The 17,470-nt window shown below is 39.0% G+C and overlaps 1 protein-coding gene across 1 annotated transcript in view; it reads left to right on the plus strand.

The window, feature by feature from the left end:
• Positions 1 to 17,470, plus strand: part of GABBR2 (gamma-aminobutyric acid type B receptor subunit 2) — a 456,178-nt gene that overhangs the window by 178,171 nt on the left and 260,537 nt on the right. The window contains exon 3 of the mRNA XM_059487462.1: positions 2,994 to 3,164. Coding sequence (XP_059343445.1) covers positions 2,994 to 3,164 — 171 coding nt within the window. The remainder of the gene's footprint in view (positions 1 to 2,993; positions 3,165 to 17,470) is intronic.

The following is a 17,470-nucleotide window of genomic DNA, read 5'->3' on the forward strand; positions in this document are numbered from 1 at the left end:
GCATGAATATGTATGCTTTGAAAATGCAATAATGGGAAAAATAGAACTTTTGTAGTTTGCAAGGAATTGTATGAACAATATGATTGCCTTTGCTAACTAACTAAGATATCAAAATAAATTCTTGTTACAAAAAGCAGGGTGGCTTTCAATCCTGTAGAATGAAGTTAAGAAACTATTAAAAGTCTTTCAATATGCAAGTTTCAAATCAGCTGTGAATAAACAACTTTGGCCCTAAAATACAGAGGAAAAATGCTCAGTTAAAAAGGAGTGTACAATCTTAATGCATATGTGGGTGGAGTGTGTTGTGATCTTAATTGCTTTCTCACATTAAATAAAGGGGGTTTTATGAGTCTTTTCTTTATATTTCCATATAGCTGTGCTATCTCTCATACTATTTCAAAAATATCAGTTCATTTCTTAACATTATCTTTTATAACCACTTCTTAGAACATAACGAGGTTTTATTCCATTTTTCATCCTTGACCCTCTCAAAGCAGAATATTGAGTGCTGGTGATTTTGGGGTTAAGTTCATTACATGTGCCAAACTCTTACAGAGATAATTTTAGGAAAAGTTAAATATTTTTAACGACTTAACTTTTTCAGGCTATTTCTCCATCTCTTACAAGGGTCTTATTAATTGTCAAAGTGGTGCTGAATGAGACTAACCATGATATATGTGATGTTTGAAAGGACTTTGAATACATCCTACAATAGAAGAATTGTTTGAACATTAAATTTTCCCATTTTTTATTTTAATGAAACCTTTATTTAAAAAGAAAATGAAGAGGAATATTTTTTTTTTTGTAGTTTGGATGTCATTAGTTTTGCACTTATATCTGGATTTGTCTCACTTCACATGGCTGAGAAATCTCTTAGGAGACTTCATCTTTCTGTAAGCAATGAAGAGAGGTAATGTTTTGCTTCTTTTCTTCCAAGGAAAATTGAGCAATTCAGATACTAGTTTAGGCCCTTTAAGTCACTAAAAAATCACAAAGGATGGTTTTGAATTGTCTTGCTTATATCATGGATCTTCACCCTAAAGCAAGCTCATACATATAGAGATGCTTCTCAGTACTATGGATCTTTGTACTACTGATCAGAAAAAAAATTCCATTCAATTTAATAATCTGAGCTGGGTGAACCTTGCTGATGTTTCTTGCCACTACTGTTCCTTCAGTGTTGCTCTTCACTTCTTTTTCTTAAGATCAATCCAATTATGTTTGATCCAAACCCATAATAACTTGAAGAGCAGGTACTTTGCAGTGAGCAGGCTGGTGGGCTGCTGAGAGGTATTCCTCTTATGTTGGATTTCTAATGTCAAATTTTCTCTCTTTTTCAGTCATCAGTACTGGTCCTTATTTCCACTTTCATTAAGCAGTGAGTGCATGATGTTCAAGCCTACCAGGCTAAATAGAAAAGCTGACTAGGTCTACCTGGCAGATATTCATTCTTCTTTCCTTATGGGAATGGTTTTGGAAAATCAAGATGACAATATATCATAGCACCTCATATTGCACTTTTTTCATGAAATCTAGTGAAAGTCCAGTTGCTATATTAAATCGTTTCACCTCAGAATTATGTGATAATTACATTATTCATTATCTCCTGACCAGTGAAGAGAAAGGGTCTTCTATTTTGAATTGTATACTGTAAACTAACCAGATTATGCACACTTTAAATTGTTTAGATGTGTTTTAATTAGGAAAACAAACTACATTCAGGCCATTACAAAAATGCAATATTTTCTTTGTGAGTCTAAGATCAAACAGAGAATGTCCTGTTTCTGATAGTCTAAATCTAGATTTCTATAAGAAAGAAATAGAGAATATAAGAATATGAGAAAGAAATTTTTTTTCTTCTTTTTGAAGAAAAGACTTGAACTGGTTTTTTGGATTAAACTTGTTTACTCTGAATTTCAGAAAAGGTTGTCTAACTGAAATGTATTGAATGCTTGATTTGGAAAGTGAAAACTTAAAGCTATGGTTGATATATAGTCTTGAATTCACCTACATTTTCTGACTATCTATTGATTTTGAAAGTCTTTAAATAATTGTATCAGGAAGCTTATTTTGTGTCAGTCAAACCAATTTAAACAGTACTTTAAGAAACCTCAACCAAAAATCCTGGCTGAAAAAATGCTTGGGAAGTACATTCCTAGAAGCCTAAAAAGAACCGGAGGGAATGACCAGAAGTATCCTTGGAATAGGAGAGTTTTCAAAAAGTGAATGTGCAGGCATTCTCTTCAAAATGCGGTCTGAAAAACATTCACAAAAACACGCTGCCTTTAACATGGGCAGAAGAATTCAATGAAGTTTTCTGTTTGGTTTTGTATGTTTTAAAAGGTTTCCTCTTTTCTTTTGTAATATGCATTCTCTCACCATGAACAAATTTCAGTGTTTTAGCTATTGAATCCTCTTTCATAGCACAAACCACAGGGGGCCTGCTTCAGTGAAGGAAGCTGAGACCCGAGTAAACTTCTGAGTTTCAGCCTTAGCTAACATAATGATTTTCTGTTTTTCTGTTACCTCTAGCTGTTTTGGTACATGAAGACAGGAAGTTCTACTGGAGATTTATCCATTAATTTTAGATATATAAGAATTTGAGAAAATAATATTCTCTTGGAGAGATTCTCAACTTTTATGAAGAGAAATTGATGGAGAATTCATCACAGAGATTTATTCCCTTGGGCCTTATTGCTCTGTGTAATACACAAGATGCATTATTGTAAACAGAGGATTTTACATCACTGACTTTTAAGATTTCCTAGTTTAATTTTTCAGCAGGTGGTTTATAGAGCTAAAGTATTTCAAAAATCTCTTTAAAAGTAAATGGTAGTTGTAGGACATTCAAGATCTATGAAGATGAAATTTCTCTACATGACAGCAATGTACAGACTGTGTCTTGTTGCACTGAGAAAAGCAAAGATTTTTTACTGACTGCTAGATGACTTATGGTGACTTTCATTTTTTTTTGTCCTTTGATTCTTTTCCAGCTTTCATTTGCAGCAACAACTCCAGAGTTGGCTGATAAGAAAAAATATCCTTACTTCTTCCGGACAGTGCCATCTGATAATGCAGTGAATCCAGCAATTTTAAAGTTACTCAAACATTATCACTGGAAAAGAGTAGGAACTTTAACCCAGGATGTACAAAGGTTCTCTGAGGTAAGATTTGGATAATTTATAGAACACACAGAGAGATACTAATATCAGATTTCTAAGGAGTTAGTTCCTTTATTAATAGCAATTCAGGAAAAAGAAAAAAGTCCCACTGTTTCAGTCCTGTTTGGATTTCTCTTAGTAGGTCACATTTGCTGTACTGAATAAGCTTAATTCCCTTCTGGGGTTTATTTGAGTGTCTGTAATGAAAGCTACCCATTCTTTTGCCTGTTTTTCACACACAAGATCATTGCACTCCAGTGCAAAGGTTCCTTTATACTCTTTGTTTTGCAAAAACATATGCTTTTGAGGGAGGCTTGTATTCTGACTCTGGTTCCCTTAAAAAGGAAAATAAATCAAATTTCACTGTGTTCCTTTTGTGCTCTGATTTATTACAAGCATCAATCTGAGCACTGAGGAACAAAATCTGGTAAGTCTGTGGCTGAAAATATTGGAGGAGATTACTGAGACAAAAATGTCTGAAGCCCTCAGAACTAATAAGATCACATACCATGCACCCCACAGATTTTTCAAGTTTCACCCTGAGCAACAGTTTGGTCATAGAAATTGCAATAAAGTATGGACTAAATGCCATTAATCAAGGTTTCAACAACTGAATGAAAGAAAATATATGTAATGAATCAGAGCAAGACAAGGAAAAGATTTGCCCGATTAATTAATAGAGAGGTAAAACTAACAGAGACACATGCCTGATTGGTTGTTGGAAGTTTTTTCTTTCTCAGCATTGATTTTATAAAAGGCTGACTGTGCTCTGAAGACTAGCATAATTAAAACTGGGGAAGAGGGATAAAAACAGGTTAGAGTCATCTTGGATGAGTCAGATATTTTCAAATTGTCTGGCACAATTAATTCACTATGGAATACTTAAGAAATCTTAGACTCTTCCCTTATGAGCTTTGAGAATTAAAGGATAAAAAGTAAATGAATTATAGGGGGAGGGAAGAAACATTTGTATCTGTCTTTCCAGAAAACACACAAAGGCCCTGGGAATTGTAGGCCAGTCAGGTTAAATTTGATTCCTAGAAAGACACTTGAGCAAATAATCTGTTTGGAATCACACAGGAGATAAAAAGATGCTAAACAATGGTGAAAATGGATTTGTCAAGAATAAATCATGTAAAGCAATCTGATTTCCCTCTGCTACAAGGTAACAAGTCTCAAGGAGGTGTGATAGGTGATGTGCAATATTTCATGACTTATAAAATGTTAAAAATGCTCCTAAAGAAAAGTAGGGGAAACTTAATTTTGGTGACGATACTGTAAGAGCAGTCCTGTGTCTAACCAATATTTCTGCAGCAGATGTTAATTGACATCAGGTCAGTAGAATATTTGTTTTCAAAACAAATGCTGAAGCAAAAAGTCACCAAAAAGTATGGTATGCTTTACCCTTCTCTGTCTTGGAAATAATTTCAGAGAGTAGTTATCAGTGGTATACTGTCAAACAAGAAGGATGAGATTCTGTCAAATGGTATTCTCTAGAAAAAGATAAGGTTTTCTCCAGATAGTATGATAGAGAAAATGTTTATTAAATTGCATTTGATACCTACTTGGGAAAAGCTGCAAGTACTTTGTTGAGGACAGGATTGAGTTGCATGATGATATTGATACTGGCTTGACTCCAGGCAGCAGCAAAGCACCACACAGCAGCGTGGTCATTCCCCTGTGAGCAGGTTTGGGGACAGACTCTGAAGGGCAAAAGCCAGAAAACTCAGGGGCTGAGATAAAGACAGACTCGTAGGGAAAGCAAAAGCCATGTGCACAAGCAAAGCCAAACAAGGAATTATTTCATTGTTTTGAACAATGTTCAGCCATATCCAGGAGAGCAGGGCTCCATCACATATAACAGTTGCTTAGGAAGATAAACACATCACTCCAAATGCCCTCCCCTTCCTCCGTCTTCCCCCACTTTATATATTGAGTATGACATCATATGGTCTGGAATATCCCTCCTGTCCGTTTGGATCACCTGTCCCACCTGTGTCTCCTCCCAGCCCTCCACACAACCCCAGTCCCTTGCCAGCGATGCAGTAAGGAAAGCAGAAAGGCCTTCACTCTGTGCAAGCCCTAGTCAGGAATAACAAAAACATCTCTATATTATCAACCCTGTGCTCAGCACAAATCCAAATTCTCAGAATCTCTGCTGGTCAGAGTGACTCTGAGATACGTACAAGCTTCTTTTTCCCAGCCGGGCAGCCGAAGAAGGAGTCAGGATTCTTTTTTCTCATTCTCAAAGTTTTTTATTATTTCTTATCTATAACATTCTTTTTCTGACCCACCACAGGTCTGTCTGGCAGGTCAGGTTGAGGCACACTGCCTGTTCTTGGGGCAGTGTTATTTTTTTATACTAAAAACTATGTGTACATTATTTACCATAACTTCCCAATACCTATCACCTATGTTAGACAGTGAGTTTCTACTCTAAACCAATCTAAAAGTGCCAACATCACCCAGAAGATGGAGGCTAGGAAGAAGAAGGAAAAACGACAAGGCGTGCCCAAATTTCTCCATCTTAGGACCCTGAGCCCCCATTCTAAATACCTCAAAAATCTGTTTTTCACCCTGTGATAAATTCACTATCATTCTACTTAAACTTTCTTGACTTGTAATTCTTCATATAAAGGTTTTCAATTGTTTTCATGGGTCAAGATCAAAGGCACAGGGGTCTTGGGCTGTGTGCCAAGGTCTCTAAACCCCCGGGCAGGGTCTGGAGTCCTCCAGGGCAGCCAGATGAATTTCCTGGGTTCCGACACCACAACACAGACCCATACTGGACACTGTCAAGAAAACTAACTCCACCCCAGCCAAAACTAGCAAATTGATAAAGGTTTTAATAAAAAAAATATTTAAGTGAAAAAGTGCAAAATGGCTATATCTTTCCAGAGAAAGATATGTCAAGCACTACAACAAACTGCAAATTGAATAACAGGCAGGACGTTTAGACTCCTTGATTTACTGTAAAAAGTAGAAAGGAAGCAAAGAGCTCTTGTTGCACCATCCCAATGTAATGCAATATTAACACTTAAGACACACAAAGTAAATTATAACTCTACTTAGTGATCATTAGGTGGAAGTTGGTACATCAGGTCTAATATCATTTTCAAGAGGGAAGGAGATCAGAGAAATCTGTAAAAAACATTGAGTCACTTGGAAACGTTTAATGATAAAGATTAGAAGTGAAAAAAAAGTCAAATAGAAAGGGTAGATTGTTGAACTTCTGTTGTATAGGGTTTTTTAGGATAAAACGAAACAAACACAACCCAGGGATTCTTGGTCTTCCTCTGGGACAGCCAGAGGGACTTTGTGTCTGTCAGGGTCACTTAAGAAGTTCTAAAACTGCATCTTTCAAGGGTTTGCAAGAGTGCTGCACTTGAATTCAAAGTCTCTCCATTTCTCTTGAAAGGTAAGCAACAACTTTCTGTGTCTGCAAACCCAATTTTCTGTGATTCATTATAGCTTTCAAGTAGTGCAAGATTCAGTTAAAGCTTCCTTGAATTGCAGTGATTTTTATACAGCATGTCTTCTGGACATGATTAGAGCTCTATTCTTCCTTTTTCAGCTCCATGTAGAGTTTTTCCCTTCCCCATACAGACAGTGAAAGCACAGGAAAAACTGCAGGAACTAATTAATTTGCTGTCTGGGAGCAGTGAGGAATGGGAGTCATGAGCAGTAGAGCAGAAGAGCCTGCGATGGCTGGGCAGAGCCCAGTCCTGCTGCAAGACAGGAGTGCAGAGCCAGGGACTGAGGCCAGGATCGGCCAAGTGTGCAGATCATCAGGCAAGTAAGTCCATGGCAGTGAAGCAGGTCCAAGGCCAAGCTGGCAAATCAATCCACAAGTCAGGGCTGGGTCTGGTGTCTGCTGGATAGGTCTATGGCAGAGACTGAAGGCACAGGGCTAAAGGCTGGATAGAGCTCCAAGAGGAAGGACCATCAAGGCCTGTTAGTGACTCTCAGCTGCTGGTCAACTGAAACTATAATTTTCCCTCTAAAGGAACATCAGGCAAAAATATTCTTCTTGACTTTTTTTGAAAGTGACAAAATAGTCAAATAGGATCTAAACTGTCTCTGTTGTAAAACGCCAATCAGCTTGGGATGTGAATGGTCTTATCTATAATGAAAATGCATTACATGCCATTAGATCAGAAGTAACTGAATATCTTCTCTTACTCTTATACAAAATAAAATAAGCAGAAACTAATGAATGGGATCTTTGGAGAAGACTGTGAAGTAGCTCAGGTGGTTTTACTCTTTACAGTGAGACAGAGCAGTTCTCTCATTTTTCCATATCCTATCTCCCAAACTGCATCAGTTTGACAGATCTCTCTCTTTTTTTAATCTACAGCAGTTTGGATATCTATCTAAATTTCCTCCAGTGGTCCTTCCACCTAAACACATGGGGAATTAGATGCTTGTTCTTGCATAGCGACTTCCTACCCATGTAGTTTAGTCAATAGGAATCCTGACTGCAAATCTTTACCTGCCATCTAAGTTTAGGGGTTTTTGGGCTGATGACTTTTTTTCCTTAGCTAGATCACTGTCTCTTGTCCCTCTGCAATTTGTACTTTATCTTATCACCTGAATAATTAAAGCTCACCTAACTTGTCTGCAGTTTAGCTGCCCCTTAAAGTCACCAAGCTGTCTTTTTGGTTTACTTTGCCTTGTAATAATGAGGCAGTTGTCCAAATTACTCAGTTTATCTGTCTCACTCCAGTATATCTCTGGAGGCCAAGATCACAGAGGATCTATTTCAGTTGTTTCCTTTGGGAATCCTTTCCATCAGGGCTTTGGGTTATCACCCATTCCCTTTTACTTGGTTAAAAAACTTCTCTTCCTTATTAAAAAATATTATATCTTCCGTGTTCTCCAGGTCACAAAGAGAGATTAAGGGTAGGTAGAGAGAATGGAGAACTTTATGCCGCTTTGCTTTCAGTTCTTGGAACACACGGGTAATACCTATATATCTTATACTGCTATTGCAGTTTGAGACTCCCTTTCTTGGCATTATTTGGATTCAAGGATTATGACTTTTCAAGTGACCTGTGGCTGATTTTATGGCTGCCAATATGCGAGCTCACTGTTAGCATCCTTTGTGAGTTCTTCAGGTCTCCATAAATATCCTTTCCTTTGGGTTAATATTTCAGTTGTGTAAGTTGACTTGGTATAAGAATAGTGTACACACTTCATCAGTTCTGTTACTTAACTAGGACAAATTCATACCTACTGTGCTTCTGTGTCCTAGATTTTATGGATTGCTGCCCTGTTTTCATCCTCTGGGAGAAGACTGTTTCAAAAGTTAATTCTGGGGCAAAGATTTATAAATGAGGTTACAAAATATTTCAGGATTTTCAGCTCAAAGTGAGGCTGTGGTATATAACTGTAGGGTAATTTAGGTTGGAAGAGATCTTGGGAGGTCTCTTGTCCAACCTGCTGCTCAAAGCTAGTCTAGCTTTAGTGTTTCATAACCCTGAAGAGTTATAGCTGTTTGTCCTGGTTCTGGGCAGGAAGGGTTAGTTTTTGTAGTGTCCAGGAGGGGACATCTCCAGGACCCAGAAGTTATTCTCTACCACCTCGTCTCATTGCTGGGTTTTGGGGGAAGGGAGTCTCTTCCAGGGAGAAGGGGTCCCTTCCAGCTCTGCATAGTGTGGTGGAGAGAGCAATCAGAAATTTTTGTTTCCATATGAATTGTTCACGTCTTTCTTGTGCCTCTGTCATTAGTATTGCTGCTGTTACATTTTCTTCTCTTATGTCATTGCTATTTCCAGTAAATCGTTCTTATCTCATCCCATGATCTTCACCTTTTGTGCATCTTACTCTCCATCCCACCACAGGGGAGGGGGAAGAGGGTGTGAGCAAGAGGCTCCTGGTTTCACTGGGAGCACTAAATTGGAGAATGACATTCCTGAACCACAAGACTGTTGCACACACACAGTTTTTGGAAAAGGCCTGACTATGTCCTGTTGCTGATTCACGGATGAGCTTTCAGCTGGTTGAAACTTATGCAGTGGTTGGTGCCTCAAATTTTATTGCTGCCTGCTTGGGATTGTATTTTGAATTAGGCAAACCAAGCAATATTCCTGTGGTTTGTTGTCCTTCATGCTTCACTGGGAAGAGTCATGGAAATAAAGCCATGCTTAACTATCACTAAGTCAAAAGTTTTACATGTCACCAGTATTGAAGAAGATGTAAAGGCTACAGAATATTACTGGGAAAGAGAAAAATGTATACTCATGTACTGGTTTTCAGATAATGCTTTATTTGCTTATTAGTAATTCTAGTAATACCTTGCTTCAGTATTTTTCTGTTATTTCCTGGATATTTTTCATTTTATTTATCGACCTTTTTATTTATGTTTCAAATTGGAAGCTGACACTTGATTGCAATAGTACACTAAGAGGGCTTCCTTATTTTGTGATATAGACTGGCTTAAATTACTTCTTTTTGCAATCATCTCATGTTGAAATTCATTGAAACTGCATATTAACTTAGCATTTGATAGAATATTCATGATATTTCTAGATTTAAAAAAAAATATATATACATTTTCCTCCCACTGAATACTTTGTCTGGAATTGTTTTTAAAATAAGTTAAATTCTGTTCATCTCAAGTGAATCTTTGTTTTTCCCTACTTCTTAATAGACATCTCTTTATGTGATTTCTCTACTTCTTCATGGAAATATTGAGAACTTGTAATGAAATTTTTTATATGTAGGTGGCATTTCAAAAAGGCAGAAGAAGTGAGAAGTGTGCAGTATGATAATGATATCAATTAACGATATCAAGATAAAGTATTCTCTCCTGTGACTCTGTCACAGTCTTCATTGAGTTCAATAACTTCAAAGTATGTCAGTGACAAAAACTTAAGAAAAACAAACCTTGTAAGTGGACAAAAAGGCATTTTTTTTCTGGGGGACATGATGAACTCTAAGGATTTCTTTAGATTATATTGCATTTTGTACACTGACAATTCAACTTCTATGAAAATCAGCAGGCCATCAGGGTCCATCTTACCTAAATTTAAAGAATTTAGGAACTCTAAATTCCAAATCTCATCCCAGAAAATACTGGAAAAAATTTAAATTGTTCCCAAGAAAAGCAGCTAACAATAAGTCTTCTCAACATAGTATATGTCTGTTGCTGTGGAGAAAGCAGTGTAGAAGTATTATTAATCTAGAGTTTTATTTATTGCAGCCTTGCTTTGTCACTGTTCAGTCAACAGACTTGCATCTGAGTTAGTGGTCAGTTCTGATAACAATTCATTGGATAAGCAGAGGCAATGAGAAAGTTTTTTGTGTGCTAAGAGGACTTGGGGAAAATAAATGAGCTAGCTGACCTTTGACCTTTCAAATTTCACTAAGAAAACAAGCTTGAGACACCAGTTTTACATGACCGTATGTATACATCATGTAGCTCTCAAGATGTGATTATGCTTTTTGACTTAGGTTTGGCTTCTGAGGATCAAAAACAGGAGCAGAGCTTTCTACTCTCCATCACAATTGCCAAGAGGTTTTAGGGCAGCAAGAAAAACATTACTTTTTTTTCCATGAATGAGCTTGGAAGCCTCAAATATACCAAAAAACATAAACGTTTAATCTGTGAGCTCTGAATAGTACACAGCAATTTCATCCTAGAAGGAGTGTTCTGCCTTCAAATTTGATCAGGAAAAAGGAAAGGCAGAAGATTAGATAGAGACACAAGGCAGTAAAAGGAAAGTATGTGAAAAAACATGAAGAGAAGATAGTGAAAGCAGGAAAACTGAGACATTATAAATGTAATTCTTTAACTATAAAACTCTTAAAAATGTCTTTTCTTAATGCTTGTTTTTTTTTCAAAGTGTCATGTACCTGAGATCTTCTTTCATATTACCTCATTCCAAATTCCTGGCAGATTTCTGTAGCAAAATCTGAGGAACAATTTATTTCAAGTTTTCTTGACCTTGCAAAGAAGAATGAATTTCTCTATTCTTCTGTCTTGTAACTATGCTTTCCGATAATTCAAGTTGATACATTAAGATCTTCACAGAAAGGCAGTCTCTGAAATTTTACTAATTAAGGGAAAACTGAAGTACTAGATCTAGTATGATTCTTCTGGGTCCTGGTAAATATTTAGAAGCCGTGAGACTATGGTAAGGTCATAAGACTATGATATGGGAAATGGGGATAAATCAGAGAGGTAGAACCTTAGCCCAGGTTTGTCCCTCTTCATAGGAAATCGTCTGTGTACAGTCAGCTGCAAAATAGGGGGTCATTTTAGGTGAGAATTGTAAATAGTAGATAGAAGTGACTATATACAGGCAGCCTTTTAGTACCTTTGCAGATGAAGACTACACAGCTTCCCTGGGAAACCTGTGTGAGTGGTTGGTGATCCTCTCTGTTGCAAAGCATTTCCTGATGTCCAGATGGTACTTTCTAGGTTTCAATTTATGCCCTTTGATCTTGTCACTGGGCATCACTGAAAGAAGCCTTTCTTCATCCTCTTCACCTTCACGGTCCTTCTCTGGTCTCTCTCCAGTGTGTCCATGTCTCTTGTATTGAGAAGCCAAGAACTGAACCTGCCACTCCATGTATGAGTTCGGCAGTGCTAAGCAGAGGAGAAGGATTACTTCTTCTGACACACTGTGACAACACTCCTTCATGCAGCCCAGAATATTATTAGCTTTATTTGCCACAAGGGCCTGTCTGCTGGCTCATCTTCAACCTCGGGTCTACTAGGACCATCTCCACCAAGAGCTTTCCATTGGGCAGATCCAGCATATATTGCTGCAGGCTGTGTTCCTCCCCAGCCCTGGACTTTGCACTTCCCCTTGTTGAACATGAGGCTCCTGCCAGCCCATGCTAGTGTAACCCTACTGTGTATCAGTCACTCATCCCAGTTCTGTGTCATCAGCTGACAACCTTGCTGAGGGCACCCTCTGCCCCATTGTCCCAGTCATTAATGAAGATGTTGAACAGGAGTGGAGCTAGTACTGACCCCTGAGATACGCTGCTACACTGTTACCTTCTGGGCTCTGCCTTGACCTCATGCCATGGGGTGCAGCCTTTTGGGCCAGTTTTCAATGTACCTCACTGTCTGTTTGTCCAGCTCATACTCTGTTAACTCTATGAGAATATTATGGGACAATGTCAGAAGTCTTGCTGAAGTCTAGGTAGACAATATTCTATATCACCTTCTCAAGGACTGATGTGGGGGGGACTGGCCTGTGGTTCCCTGACATTTCCTTTCCTCCAGTCTTCAGGCACTTCTCCCAGTCACCTCAGTCACAATGATTGTTTGGTTATTGGTACAATACACTATCACCTACATTGGTGTGCTCAGTAACTGTTTGCCCACAAGATCTCATTGGCCTCATTATCCATCCCTAGGAAAATCTCCAAATATTCCAGCTGTTCTGCCTCATAAAGGGCAACCCGACCTCCTCATTTTCCTCCCCTTCTTCCAAAGGAGCCTGTATCCCATTGCATCAGTCAAGTTACACGATCCATCCCACCTTATCTGTGAGCCCCATAAAATGTTAGCCCCACAGGAGCTCAGTGATGTCTAAGTCACCATGTTTATTCTCCAAACTGAGTGATTTAGTGTATGGGCACTGCAGAGGGCAACCCCACATGCTGATTTCCCAAAACAATTGAAGATTTCTCCATAATAGTGCCTTGTAGGCACATCCTTGCTTACATTTTGGAGGTGACCCTGCTTAGGCTGCTTAAGCTTTGTTTTGTTGATTTTGGGATCCCTTTTGGTCATGTCACTCCAGGCCCTTTACTTATAAACCCTCTCTGCTCTTCACTGTCTCTTAGCACTTCTGATAACTCTCTCCCCTGTCATTCTTAGTTTAAAATGCCTCTTTAACAGGTCAGCCATTCTGCTGGCAAAGATAACTTTGTCTCACTCGGTGAAAGGGATCCCGTCTCTCCCAAGCAAATGTTGACCCACAAACAGGGTTCTATAGCTGTAGAAATCAAAACCCTCTCACCACAACTAGCTCCACAACTAGTTGTGGATATGTATTGCCAGCTGCCTGCTCCCCACAACCTTTCCCCTCCAGCAGGAGTAAGGAAAACACCATGTGAGCCCTTATGCCCCTGGCCATTGCCTGTAGAACTTGAAGTCACTTTTGATACTCTCCAGGCAGCATTGTGGTGCCTACACGGAAGAGCAACACAGAGTAATAGTAAGTGTCAGAAAAACTTTGGCACTCTCTAAATATTATCCTGGATCCAGGTACCCAGAAAACAGTAAACCTCCCTGGTCATATGCCAGGTCCTCAGATAAGTTCTTCTGCTCTCCACAGCAAGGAGCCACCCAGTACTATTTCTTGTCTCTTCTTCCTGGTAGTCATGCATGATTTAAGGTTAGGTTTAGGGAACCCAGATACTTTGCTTGAAAGCACATTTCAGTTATCTTCAGGACTCACTGCACTGCTGGGAGAGTAGTGAATCTGTCACCTTTGTAGACCTTTATGTGAGTCAGGAGTTTTTCTTTTGGTACTACAAATCACTGACTTGGCATGGGCAGCCTGAATCTCTACTGCATCTTGGGGTCCAGAGATACTGAAACTGTAATTTGTCTGAGAAGTCTGTGTGTCTGTCTGTCTCTCATCTTTCCTGCTGTTGTGCAACCTATGTGTCAATACCACATTTGTGTTTATGCTGATTTGAACACAGTCATCTGCCTCTTTCTCTCTTCCACCTCTAAGTTCTTCCTTTTTGTGCTCTTCTACACAAGTCTCTCTGCTTGGCTATCCCTAGGAGCTGTATTCTAGGCTTGGCTCTTGAAGAGGCTTCTCCTGAGCACCAGCTGGAAGGATTCTTGACCCTCTGTAATTGGTGGCTGCAAGAGGGCTCTAAGCACCTTGGGTCAAGGGCACCTGGGCATGTTCATTAGAATTTGCTAGAGCATTTTGGGGCCATGCTGGCATGGCTCTCCTTAGCTCATCCTTGCCTGGCAGTAGCAGGCACCTTCAAGTTTCTCAGAGGATTCCTGAGTTCTCTCATTGTCCTGGACCTTGTGCCCAGAGGTTCACAAGGCAAAGACCATGGACTGCTGCACAGACTGCCGTGTCTGTTTGGGGCTCATGAAAAGCAAAGTCTGCATGGAGATCATAAAAAGAGAGGCAGAGGCCAGGAAAAATAAATCACAACATAGTTTTATTGAAGGAATTTTATGTCAGAGATGGTAAGCTAATTGATTTCTTAGAACTATTAGAGTGGATTTTAATGCTTGGCTGAATTTTATTTTGGTTGATACAGTGCCCTGCAGGACCTGGGCAGAACAGGGAAGATCGCATGAGTGCAGGGAGTTCTAAGTCAGTTCAGAAGCACAGCCAGAGGGAAGGCTCCATCAAACAGCAGTACTTTTAGAATAAAGAAGTTGATAGTGACTTTCTCTTTTTAAAGGAATAGCCCTGGGATCGATTTTTTCCATTGTATTAATTCATTACTTTAGGGAGAGCAACTTCCAAACTTGTGAAAGTTGTAGATGACACAGGGAATAAAGAAATTCCCATTACAAAAAAGAAACAGATCATCACAAGGGTTGTTCTGTATGATCTTGTTAAAGGGAATCAGAAAAGGAAGCGTGGTAGGCTTTACATGTGGTAAGGTTTCCAGATACTACTGGATTTTAATTAAACAGATTCCAGCTGATGCAGGTAAGACATTGAGGATGGTTTCAAATACTCTCTTTTAAACTCTCTTCCTTTGGCTCATTATAGCTGTAGCCTTAAATATTTTATTGCAGATTTAAATTTTAGTTCTGTAAAATGTTTTACAGCCTGCAGCATATGAAGAGACTTCCCATGTGTGGATATTTTAAATCCATGTATCAACTCTGTGGTTGTACCAGGCGGTCCCTTTCAGTGATAAATTCTTGTGGATTTTAAACACACCCCATTCTTAACAAGAACCTCCTTTCTTTGTTCTTTCTCAGGTCCAATCAATCAGAACTGTAAGTTCCTTCTGCAAGAGAAAATTTTTGATTTCCCTAATCAGTGTTACAACACCTTATGGAGAACTGACTTAAGAAATACAGATTTTTTTTCTGATTGTTAGAAAATACAGAATTAATCAAACTGTGATTATTGAAAATTTTATTCTAATAATTGTACTGTTATGATACTTAAGATACACTTGAAAGTGTTTCAATTTTTGCCAAATACCTCTTTTTTAGTCTAGCTCAGACAGCTACTTGTGCATTGTATTAGTATTATCTGGCTGAATGAATGCATGAGGACTTCCAGCACACAGATTTCTAAACTTTGACTGCAATCAATACTGTCAGAACAAACTTGAGATCAACCCTTTCTGTAAATGTCAAAAGTTAAATGACATACATGTTAAATAGGAGTTATATTCACTAAAACTGTTGCAGTGGCTGTCTTCGCTTCTTCTCCAGAGCTCTTTGTAATTGCTGTGAAGGAGCTTTCAAGAGGTTCATAACCTAGGTCTGTAAAAAGTACATGGGCTTCAAAACCTGTGGAGTTTAGTTGTTCTTCCTCCTGATACATTTGATGGGCTAGTGGATAAATAATTTTTGAGTGCATTTCCACAATCAGAGGCAGAGATGACAGCACAGAGACCAACGAACTAGCAAAGGTAACCAAGAGTCAGCACTGAGATTTCTGTGTATTATAAATGCTGCCATTTTTCTAGGAAGTTAAAGCCTTCCTCTGGGGCTACAGGGATGAACTTCCGCACGTGCAGAATTTGCATCCCCAGATAAATTTCTGGACTCCAGAGTGCTATTGTCTGTACTTCAAAGGCTGAATGGAGGTCAGTGCTTTCTCTCAGAAAACTAGCTCTACAGATGATATTTTTGCTTTAGTTTTTCATTCAAGAACATGCCAAGGAAGTGGAAATTCTCTTTTCCGTTCCCTTCTCTTTGAATCCTCTGAAATGAATTCAAACTCACATCAGCCCACTGCCTGGATGGGGATCTAATCATCGGAGTGGCAGACATCTGCTAACTTTTTTGGCAGTAACTCCAAGTACTTTTGCTACTGTAATAAATGGGAGTATAACCCATTCCAGAAGGATAGAGCGTAGGTGGAAAATGAGGAATATGTCCAGGTACACTTAAACAGATACATAACAAGAAATGCTTGTGTTTGCTCTGCACTGCTCTGAGGGAGGAAGGTGGGTGGTGAATTCCTGTACTTCATTCTGCAAATTACACATCTACTAAAGGGAGGAGGAGTACAGAACAGAATTAGACAGTGTTGTACAGAACGTGTCGCTTACAAAACTTCTTTTGAAGTTCAGCCTGTATATGGACATTGAGCTGGCACTGTTTGGATGATAAGAAATGAGCAGATGTTGGTCTTCCTTCTGCAGAGACTGTTCTAGTCATTCCTCAGATATGCAGAGTTAGTAATGCAGCATGAGCAGGAGTGCCTTTGCTGTGCCTTTGTTTGCCATGCAGAGACATAATGGAGCTAGTTCTCACACGTTTTACATCCCAGTCTATATAGGGGTTGCTAAGAGAAATGAAAACTTCACCATGACAGATAATATATGGCATTAGCAGGTCTTAACAGGCACACCAAAGCCTCTTTAATACTGCTCTGTGATCAAGTGCAGCTTTCCAGACAGGACAAACAGGTGTGAAGGACTGGGGTAATCTGTTAAGCCATCCCAATTGCATACCCAGGATGCAGTTACTTTTCCTAATAAGTAAATAAACAGTAGCATTTAGAAAAATGCATCAGCCAAAGTGTGCATGTGGGAAACAAGACGCTCTGGCTTTGCAGTTATCAGAAGCAGTGCTTTGCATGGTGATTGCTGAAACCATGGCTTCCTACAGAAGCAGAAATCCATCCATAAAGCAAATGTCCTTCCCATTCAATGTAGAGCCATACACCCCCATAGTTCCTCTTGCCTTCAAGCATGGACACAACAAAGTGCTTGTTTGCAGTCACCAAGAAGGAAGCAGGAATGTTTTTCATAGACCTTACTTGGCTCACTTTCCTCCCTTGCTTTGTGCTGAACTCTTTTGAATCTTGTCGTCTCTAGCTTGAAAATTTCCCTTCTGTGATCCTTCTGCCTCCTGAGGTTGCATGTAGCAGAGGTGTGCTCCACTATACCCTTCATCTGTCTGATTTTGCAGATGAGATACTAATTTTATACTGAGTGCTGAGAATCCAGCTGCATCATCTTTATCAATGAAAAGTGTAGCCTTTCATTTTCTTCAAGTCATTTTCACCACTGCCCAGCTCCATCAAGAATTGTCCACTTGTCTTTTCAAGACGTCTTCTCCAAGACTGTAAAACTTCAATTTATGTCAGCACTAAAATCACTATCTT

Source organism: Ammospiza nelsoni, chromosome 1, assembly GCF_027579445.1.
Source record: "Ammospiza nelsoni isolate bAmmNel1 chromosome 1, bAmmNel1.pri, whole genome shotgun sequence".
NCBI lineage: Eukaryota > Metazoa > Chordata > Aves > Passeriformes > Passerellidae > Ammospiza > Ammospiza nelsoni.